The sequence below is a fragment of the Lactuca saligna genome, chromosome 4 (genome assembly GCF_052625555.1).
Source record: "Lactuca saligna cultivar CGN05327 chromosome 4, ASM5262555v1, whole genome shotgun sequence".
NCBI lineage: Eukaryota > Viridiplantae > Streptophyta > Magnoliopsida > Asterales > Asteraceae > Lactuca > Lactuca saligna.
The window spans coordinates 6,289,264-6,300,419 of NC_136420.1; the positions used below are offsets into that span (position 1 = coordinate 6,289,264).

General features: G+C 36.8%; 1 protein-coding gene across 1 annotated transcript; it reads right to left on the minus strand.

The window, feature by feature from the left end:
* Nucleotides 1-5,690: 5,690 nt before the first annotated feature.
* Nucleotides 5,691-6,853, minus strand: LOC145044306 (uncharacterized). The gene is made up of 2 exons (XM_078993181.1): nucleotides 5,976-6,853; nucleotides 5,691-5,895 (listed from the first exon to the last, which is right to left on the minus strand). The coding sequence occupies exons 1-2, from the start codon at nucleotides 6,388-6,390 to the stop codon at nucleotides 5,891-5,893; spliced, it is 420 nt and encodes a 139-aa protein (XP_078849307.1). The 5' UTR covers nucleotides 6,391-6,853; the 3' UTR covers nucleotides 5,691-5,890.
* Between the last annotated feature and the right edge of the window lie 4,303 nt (nucleotides 6,854-11,156).

The window sequence follows — 11,156 nt, forward strand, 5'->3', positions numbered from 1 at the left end:
CCTCTCACTTTCTCTCTATAAACTACAATCCTTTCAAGGAGTGTTCTTGAGCTTTCCTCCTGTTTGGTAAGTATCTTCTTTCAACTTCTACAAAATCTTCACATATTCATACAAATCTTAAATCATTTACACAAATATCTACATATTTGTTCTTGGGATCTTCAAATCTTCAAGCATCTCTCAAGTGTTCTTGACTTGAAACTCCTCATCTTCAACCTTCCTCCACAAGAAATCACAAAATGTGAGTTCATAACCCTACATTTTCATGTTTTCTTCAAGTTTTAAGGGGGGGGGGGGGGATACAAGTTACAACACCAAAACATAATCTAAACTTAAACATCAGCATTCAATAAAAGAGTTATGGTCTGTTCATGAACTGTTTTGACCATCTCAAACTTAATATTTTTCAAAAATGTTCAATATTCAAATAGCTCAAGTTTATACCTTTCTAATGACTACTTGCACACATTCATACGGTTTTTCTACAATTTATGGCGATTTTTACAAAATTGTCTATCATTTCAGAATTGATTTGGACCAGTCTGTGATGATGAACACATTCACACTGGTTTGAGACCACTAAAAAATAATAAAAATTATGAACAAAGTAGAATCATTTTTTAGACACTCATACTTTTTGGATTAAGTTTTCAACTCACAATTTCTACGATGATCTCGGGTGCTGCCCGGGCACCCTGATCGCCCGTCATGATCTCGATCCGGATCCAGTCACAAAACACCTCGTAACCACCATACTGAAAATACATCAGGAAGATATCAGATAATCCACACAAATAATAGGGAACCAACTCCTAACTAAAACCTAGGGGTAGTGACTTCCTCGCTACGCATATGGGTCATGTGCTTTTAGTAGTACGGGCCCATACTACCTTCCACACCTACCTATATTTGTCTCATTTATCATCACAACATCCTAACAATAAACATATGCATGGTGGTCGCTCAATCCTCACTCCTAGAGGATGGCTAACTATCTCATAACTAACCTACCGGCCTCACACAACCCACCTATGAAACTTCCACCAACCGTGCAACACTCATGTATGTTAGCCATACATCATGCGGGACCCTATATACTTTCGAATACCTGCCTACCCTAAGCCCTTCATCAAACAAGAATAGGAAATAAGGCCAAATCAAACATTCTCTGGCTATAAGATCTTAATTATGTACAGTCGTGATGCATACACTAAGCAACTACAGTAATGATGTCGATTTCATATAAGGAAAACCCTAGGCTATCATGCATCATATAATCAGACAATTCTATCATGCAATTCCTGAAGATGCCTAGCCTAGTACTAGCATGTTGTTGTAACATATCACATAATCAAATAACTGCATGGTATTTTGGGGTCTACTTACTGGCTCCGACTGATCGTACACTCTGCATCCTCCTTTACTTATTTTAAAAACCATTTAAAATCATTTTGAAAATCTTTTACTTGATTTGAGACTAGATTCACACGAGTGTTCCTCCAATTCACTCAAACCAAGGCTTTGATACCAACTTGTAACATCCATAAAAATCGTGCCAAATTTAAACTTTTTAAACATTTCAAAACCAATGAATATTAAAAAACTTGTTTTTCAAAATAGTATAATATCAGAGTATCCCAGAAACAAACTCATAAATGTGATGAGTTGTACAATCACGCCTTTGTCTTCCTGCGATCATCCGAGGTACCTGAAACCAAAACTAAAACTGTAAGCCCGAAGCTTAGTGAGTTCCCCCAAAATACTCATACATACAACAATATACATATAATCACAAACAACAGCCCTCAACCATCCGGTTGGAATGACAACATATTATGGGTCGAATCATTCTAGGGATGGAATACCCCAGGCCCACAACCAACAGGTTGGAATACCCACATACGACGAGTCCAATCATCCTCGGGATGGAATACTCACGATCCCACAACCATCGGATTTGAATGCCCAGTTCTGTTGGCTTTCACACAAAGCAGACAAGCCTCAACCACCAATCAAACATGTGCACATATAACAAATAATCACATAACAGTCTCTAGATAGATAAACCGATCTAACAGATCATAGCAACATAATAACATCCTATCTACCAGGATACTGATCTAACAGATCCTAATAGCATATACCATCCTATCTACCAGGATACCGATCTAACAGATTGTACTAGCATAACATATCAGGATAATAATCCAAAGGGCCGACCTTGATGCCTTCGACCCTTGAGTATAGTGAGTAAAACTCACCTCGCAAATGTCGAATCGAAGTGATAAGCTCAAACTATCGAATCACAGCCACGGACTCCACCACCTATATTTACCATAAGACCATTTCCATAAAAGACCGATTTCGTTTATGCTTTTATAATAAAATCAGACTAATCTTTCAAGGAAAAGTGTTGTGGGATTTCTTCCCAAAACGAAACATGATACTAATTTATCAAAGCATTTCTTAAATAAATATATTTTTATTACATTACAAAAACTTGGGATGTCAGTCATCGATACAAATCATAAGCATAAACGTCATAGGCCACAAAACAAAATTTAGCCTCAAAACAACATAGACCTTACAATATTCCATTTATTTTCTACTGGCCTAAAATCCATAATCTCTAATCAAATCATCCAACTATGCTTTTTCCACTACCTATAATACAAGAAACTGAATAGGTCAGGTTGGGGATCCTGGTGAGCATATAGGATTTTCAACCCATAATAAATAAGATTATTATTTTCAACAATCATTAAACCCGATTATCCGTTCCCGTTATCCTCACCTTACGTCCCTAAAGCATCTATCATAAGGGACCTATCCTAAGGAATTTCATCGGGATAGACACTACTGCTAAGTGGATTCCTCAGCCATATGTGTCCATAAAGCAACCATGGAGGGATGGAGTATACCGGTGAACACATCGTTCACAAACACTTACAGGTTGCGAGCCTGCTATCGTTCCACTGGACTTCCTAGAAAAGTCCATGGTTGTCATCCATACTCCACCAGATGACTGGAATAACGTCAACATCGAGGCCTCTCATCATTTTATTTCACCACACACCAACTATTTCATCTACCCATGGTTTACCCAAAATATTTGTAGATATAAAATACATATATAGTTTAGATCTAGAAAACAAAGTTTAAATCATTCATACAGCATAGATCCAAAAGTATAAAACATTCATATACAGTTTAGATCTGAAGGGAGAAAGTCTAAATGTGATGGAAAAGAGTTCAAATTTGGAAGAAAACTTTAGATCTGAAAGAAAAAGTTTAGATCTGAGAAGAAAAAGGTTCAGATCTTTCATCCAACATAGATTCCAAGTAAACAGATAATATATATACACATAGTACGTAATTTATATAAAATACTTTATATCTATGTGCAATATAAAAGTGACTATACACTCACCTGATAAGGAGTAGTTCGGACAACACTTCGCTTCGTAGAATAATCTTCTTTGACAAAACCGGGAAGCTTGCTTGAAAACCGGGCTCTACATGGGAAGAGTTTCAAACAGAAAAACTCTTTTTCTCGAAGCCTTATAGCTCTCTGTGGATTTATTCAACTTCTAGGGAAGTTTCCTAGGCTTTTGGGGGTGTTTTGGGAGGTTTAGAGAGTGTGTAAAGAGAGAAAAAAGTGGGGAAGGAGTGAAGGATGAAGGCTGGCCTCGGTTGGTATTTATAGGCTGAAAAAGGGGTGAAATCGTCGAGTTTCTGGCCTAACTTGTCGAGTTTCTGACCCCCTACTCGTCGAGTTTCTGGTCCAACTCGTTGAGTCGGTGCCACATTTCGCGATCTGTTGTGGAGAAAGAAATGGCTCAGATTGCGCGACGTCACCTATTTCGCTGCAACACCCTGTAGACTTCTAAACCCCGTAACTTTCGCATATGATCTCCGTTTTCGGCGTTCTTTATATCCACACGTAGGTGGGAACATGCTCTACAACTTTTATCTAGACTCCATTGGCTAATTCTCGACCGATTTTAAAATGAATAGCATGAGAAGATTACACTGCTAAACGACCGTGTAGAATTCATAACTTCTACATACAAACTCCGTTTTCGACTGTCCTTTTATCGTTGAACTCCTATTAATCAGATATTCAATTCTCATTCAGGTTGCGTCAGCTAAAAATTTCTAGATCTAAAATTCGACTTTCAAGTTGTACACTGCTGATCCGAAACTTCGAAAAATCATAACTTACTCATACGAAGTTAAATTTGGACGTTCTTTTTTTGCACGCTCTCGGTTTAACGAACATTATGACTTTATTTTAGATCGCTAGGGATAAAAAGTCCTCTATTGTAAATTCACTATTTACGTCACGCAGTGTCGTGTCGGTTCTGTCGCGAAACATCGACATGCATAACTTCTTCGTAATAACTCGGATTTCGACGTTCTTTACATAGATATCGGGTTTATCTAACATTTTATTTTTTACATTTATTTGTATCATTTATTATATTATTATAAACAAGTAATAAGCACACAAAAGCACACAATTCACATAATATTCAAGTAATTCATCTTTATTACTTTAAAATGAGTTACAATGGTTGACCTAGACTATTACATCATCATTAATGCTTAGCCCAGGAACACGAGCATTACAGTTCAGATCCTCAACTGTTCCTTGCTGGAAGCTTCTTGATCTTCAAGCTGCTCTCACCAAGATCCACCTTCCAAGCTTAATAACACACAAGTATTGAGAGAAAACACGATTTAGGGTTTATGACCTCAAAGGGGGTTGTAAGGGAGGCTAATGACCCTTTAAATAGGGTGCAAAATCCCGAAAATTAAAGTTTCATCCTCCAACTCCAACTCATCGAGTTGGTCACTTAAGACACGCGGCCAAATCCGTTCCTACTCGACGAGTCAGGGCATCCAACTTGTCGAGCCGACCTTTCTAAAATGGAAATAAAAGACTGTAAAGTTTATATATGAGAGTCGGGGTGTTATACTATTCTTCCTTTCAGCTACACCATTTTGTTATGATCTAAGGAGCTGTGGTTTGATGTCTTATTCCAATTGATTCAAAATAAACTGGATCATAATACTCACCACTCTATCAGTACGCAATACTTTTATTAATTTATTTTTATGAAGCTCAACTTGTTGTTTATAAAATTTAAATTTATCAAGTGCTTCATCCTTAGAATGCAGTAAATAGACATAACAATATCTAGATGCATCATCAATAAAAGTACAACATACTTTTTGTTTCCAGGGGAAGGTGTTGCATGGAAATCACATAAATCACTATGTATAAGATCCAACACCTTGCTTTCCCTAACAACATCTTTGAAAGGTTGTCTAGTGATTTTAGTTAGCATGCATGTTTTACATTTTTCATTATTTTACATATCAAAAGCAGCAATTAAACTCATTTTAGACATGTCTTTTAATCTCTTGTAATGAATGTGTCCTAGTCTAGCATGTCATAATTTAGATTTATTAAAATTATTGCTAGTACTAGTAGAAGCTATGCAAACAAAATTTTCAATAAAAGGATAATTAATATTAAGTCTAATCATTCCATTCATATACATATCCAAATCCCATAAAAGAACCATGTCTTGACAATATATGCTTTTCACTTTCTAACACTTGTTTGTAACCACAATTATTTAATACAATTTCAGACACGAGATTCTTACGAATCCCTGGAACATATAAAACATTGTTCAAACACAAACATTTACCAAAAGTAAAGGTAAGTAAAACATATCCTAGTCCCTTGATTGGTTCAGTTGCAACATTTCCCATCTTCACAACATATACATCTTCAATTGGTTGAAAATCTTTAAACCAATATAGATCTGTGCAAACATGACTTATTGCTCCTGAATCAACCCACCATGCAAGATTATCATCCTGCACATAAAATGCTTCAGAAATCACATAAATATAATTCTGAATATATTTAGAAATCTGCAAGAAAAAAGAAATCTGACCTTGTTGCTTTTCTGGATCCTTGGATCCACTTGGTCCAACACCATCCTTGTTCATTTTACAAAAACGATAATCTTTCTTGAAGTAACCTAGTCTGTTACAATTCCAACATACCACTTTAGCCTTCTTGTTGGAAGACTTTTTATCATTTCCTGTGAACTTTCTTTTTCTATTAGACTTCTTTTGATTATTTAATCCTTCTCCATCCACCATGTTCACAGAAGAGGAACCAACTTGATTCTTGCCTTTGGGATTGTTATCAAGTTCTTGATTCCTTAAGGACTCTTCAGTCCTCAAATGGCTTCCAAGTTGAGTCAAAGCTAATTCCTCTTTGTTATGTTTTAGATTGTGCTTGAAATCCTTCCAAGAAGGGGGCAGATTGTCAATGATCACAACCACATAAATGGCTTCACCCATTTTCAGATTGTGTTGAGCAAATTATCCCAAAATCCTTAACATTTCATGGAATTGTTCCATAACAGGCCTGGAGATAACCATTTTGTAACCCATAAAGTTACCAACAAGAAACTTCTTGCTAGAAGCATCTTCAGCCATGTACTTGGATTCAAGAGAATCCCACAGTTCTTTTGTAGATTCGAAATTTTGATAGATATCAAAAAGAGAGTCAGACATACCATTGAGAATATGACCACGACATATGTAATTATCATTTTCCCACTTTGATCTCCTTCTTGTTGACTCCAAAGGTTCATCTTCAACAGATTATGGTAAGACTGGCATATGTGTACTCAGAACATACACCACTTTCAGAGGGGTAAGGAGAAACTTCATCTTCTTCTGCCATCTACGAAAATATTGCCCTTCAAAGTTGTTCAGTTTGTCAAACTTAGTTGCCATTTCCTTCACATAATCACCACTTGCCATGATCACACAAATACTTTAATCTTTGTTAGAAATTTAGGGTAATAAAAGGCTTGAAAATTCTGAGAATCGTGTATAACACTTTCAAATTAAAGTATTTGGGTGGTACTCCCAATCTTTAATCGGATAAAACTCAAATAATTGAGAAAACAGAAGAGAGAATGTTCCAGATGTTATAAAGAAGAAGTGTACCAACAACAGATTTCAAATATGATCATATAACCAGAAAAACCTGTTGTCTTAAAACTATCACATGACATTTTTATGTCCTAAAACTGTCCAAAAACAGTCATAAACCAACTTAAATCCGGATCTAGAATATGGATCACAAAACCAGGTATATTTACCAAAAATCCGGATTTCTGATGCATTTTTAATATAGTAACATAAACATTCATAAACCATCCAGGGCCTCTGCCCCTTGGACCCCGCCAGGGGCTGCCGACCCTTGGACCCCGCTCCCAGGGGCGCTGCCCTCGGATCCCCGTCGGTTCAGGGGCTTCACCCCTAAATAACAGTGTACTTTCAACAAAGACAAAATTAAAACAAATATGCACTCCGTACCATACTGATTTGTTCAATAATTATCAAAGTGACATTAATCAACAAATTAACCTCATTATACTTAAATAACATTAGTGATGTAAAATCACCAACAGATTCCCCGTAATGCTTAAATAAATTTCACCATAGTTAGGTTCATTTAAAAGCTCGATTTTGTTACACCATGTTGGTTTATGACGTTCCAAAATGTTCGTCACATCCCGGACATATAAATCCATTCCAGACAAGTCGGTTCAATAGAAGGACACAATATTATATAGCTATCTATGGACTAACTAATGTCTACAATAGCGTTTCTAATTGGAATTTGGAAATAAAAAGATGTTGCGAAATAGTTCATCATATTCCGCAGTTGTATAACACTTTTCAAAATACATTTTTTATTATCTAAAATCACAATACTCAAAACAAGTAAAAGAAGTAATAACATACCTGAAAAATCACTACATCTTCGTTATCGGCCGCTTTGTTTACATATTTCCAAGAGTTGAAATGTTGTTTTAGAATTGTGGTGGGTGACAGCATTCCAGATTCCTTTTAAATAAATACATGAAATCAATCAGCTGTTCCGGTAATCATCGGTTATCGGGTCGAATCGAATCGGAAACAACTCGTTCAAGACATGTTGTTTATTTGGTCAATTAATCATATATTATGTTATTTTAATTCTGGTTATTTTTGTTAAAATATAAATGGAGTGCTACAATTAAATATTCAAATAACCCAAAAATAGTGTGTTTGGTATGGGAGCATGGAACGGACTAGAGTAACAGTGACTACCGGCACAACAAGCGGGCATAGGTAAAGGGTGTAAGCTATGGGTACCCCACCTTTTCTTTAAAAAGATAACCAATAGGATAATAATAATATATTACTAAGAAAAAGGAATATATTGAGAAGGAGGTTGGAGTTGGAGTGCTAAAATGCGCATAGGGTGTTGGTGGGAGTGAAAGAATTGTCTTGTCCTCTGAACTCCCTGTGCATTCCTTTGTTTGGGAGCTATATTCTGTTGTCGGGTAACGTGAACAACTTGTAATCACAGGATATTTACGGTCTGTAATTCTTTCACAATTTTATTTTATTTTTCAAATTGTTTTAAATTTAATGCTTAAAAATAGGATAAAAACTGCAAAGTTGTAAAAAGTTAATATTATAATTCAGTTTTATTGATCTGTTTTCGGATTAATATATTTTTTTTTGATCAATACGTCCTTTTTTTCGATCTGATCATAAAAAACTCTAGATATTGAGTTTTTTTCCGATTAAATTTCAATTTTTTCTTTATAAAAGATTTTATATTTTTCGTTTTTATTTTTCAATTTGATCATTTTAACACGTTTATGATAATTCTTTATATATATATATATATATATATATATATATATATATATATATATATATATATATATATATAATATGTGGTTGTTATATACCTAAGTTTATATATAGAACCCTCAAACTATATGGTTTTGATCCATATATATCAAAACAAATCATGATATCTCGTTTAGTATTATTCCTTAATCACATGATTTACTAAACCGATCGAAATTATGTTTTTTTTATTCGTTGTGTTTAAGAACTTAAAGCATGAAAATCATGACGATTTAATTAACTCTACTAAATTTTAAATGAAAACTAATAGAATAAAAGATAAAAAAAAGAACATTTTATAACTAAATCAATATTTTCACAAAATCATTGTGTAACGACCATAAATATTCAACCAATTTTAACTTTTCAAAAACAACTTATTTTCTAAATGTTATTACAAAAAAGTTTTCAATACAATTATTATCAGAGTCTTTCCAGAATCACATCATAAAACATAATCATGAGGAGCGGTACGATCACGCCTTTGCCTTGCCATGGTCTCCTGAAGAACCTGAAAAACATTAAACCACAACTGTAAGCGCAAAAGCTTAGTGAGATACCCCCAAAATACCAACCACACATACCACACACGCATAACATGCCATATCATATCAGAACAACCATGCACTTCGGGTCTACTGTGTGACTGGTCTGCCGCACCGGCCTTCAGTCCACCTGGTCCACCCTCCGAGTCTAGCCATACATATCGAGTCTATAGTGTGATTAGTCCGCCCGCACCGGACCTTCAATTTACCTGGTCTACTCTCTGAGTCTACAAGATGACTGGTCCGCCCGCACCGGGCCTTCAGTCGGTCTGGTCCACTCTCCGAGCCTCGGCACGTCTGGTCCGCCCTGTTGGGGCCTACAGCCTGTCCGGACTGCTCGCTGGGCCTTCGGGACAACCGGTCCGCCCTAGGTATGTTGGCCTATAGCACAAAGCAAGACCCGCCTCAACCCAACCCCAATCATACAACCATGCGCACATAAACATTCAATCATATAATAATTCACATTCAATCAAGTCGATCTAACAGATCACATAACATAACCCTTTCCTAACCAGGATACCGACCTAACCGGTCTCTAACATAATACCACCCTAACTACTAAGATGCAAACATAACAAAGCAATAACATAACAACGATACCCGGATCACAAATCCGATAAAGGGTCGACCTTGGTGCCTTAGACCCTGTTGATATAGTGAGGATAACTCACATTGCCACTGCCGAAACTCTGAACTGAAGAAGCAGATTCCCGAATCACCGACCCACCGAAAATCCCAAACTAGTCAACATAGCAAAATAATCATTAGGCTAAGCATAATACCCTTCCAAGGGTAAATTAACCAATTTACCCTTAACTCAATCCGGCCCATGACTAAGGCCCACAATCAAAATGTGAAAGGCCCATCACTAGATAAGCTCTGAAGCCCACTAATAGCCCAAAGACCAAAAGTCCGAAGCAAAGCCCAATATTGGCCCAATTTACTAAATTGGGCCCACCTCACCAAATGGGCCTAGACCCATGGTCCATAATAATTAATGAGTCCACAATACTCCATCCATAATGTCCAGTCACGGCCCAAAATCCAGCAGCCCAATCTCTAAGGCCTAAAATGAAAACCCAACAGAGGGAGTATGTTGGGCGTATCACGATGCTCGCGAAACGGAATCAGGACACAGACCCGCTACGCTGGGCGTAACTCTGCTGGACTACAACATCTCATAATATCTTAATGTCTTTAGCTCTTAAGTCTAAACTTCAGATCCATAGACCAAATATGCCTAGGATTCATAAAGTCTTAAACTTTATTGATTGGGACGTCTAATAAGCTCTTAACCCAAGGTCTTAATCCATTAAGACCTACTTATCTCACACATGGAACAACCACAGCCCTTGGGACCTCATTTTTCTCACTCAAGACCTCTCCTAAGGTCTGAAAGGACAGATAATCTTGACCAACTCGAAACATGCATCAAGATGAGGACTTTTGGGACAAGAATGGTGTCAAAGCTTCACAACACATTATAAATGCCAAGCAAGAAGCTTTATACCTCAGATAGGCTACAAAGGATGATGTCTTTCCAGATCTAAAAGCTCTAGCCACTCAACTCCTTCTTTGACAACTTCCTCTTTCTTCTTCTAGTCTCTCTTTGGCCAAAACAAGCTTTCCAAGGCCAAACACACCCAACAATGGAGGTGGAACGGCTATCTAGGGTTTCAGAGGTTAAGAGAGTGCTTATGGAGGCAAGGGTAAGAACCATTATGTTCCTTATATAGTGGCTGGCCCTAATTTTAGGGTTTTAGGACTCTGAGAGTACGTCGGGCGTACCTCTAGTACGTTGGGCGTACTCGACCT

What these genes read in the sequence shown, in the direction of transcription:
- LOC145044306 (XM_078993181.1), bottom strand. Translation starts at nt 6,390, where the DNA reads ATGGGTGAAGCCATTTATGTGGTTGTGATCATTGACAATCTGCCCCCT.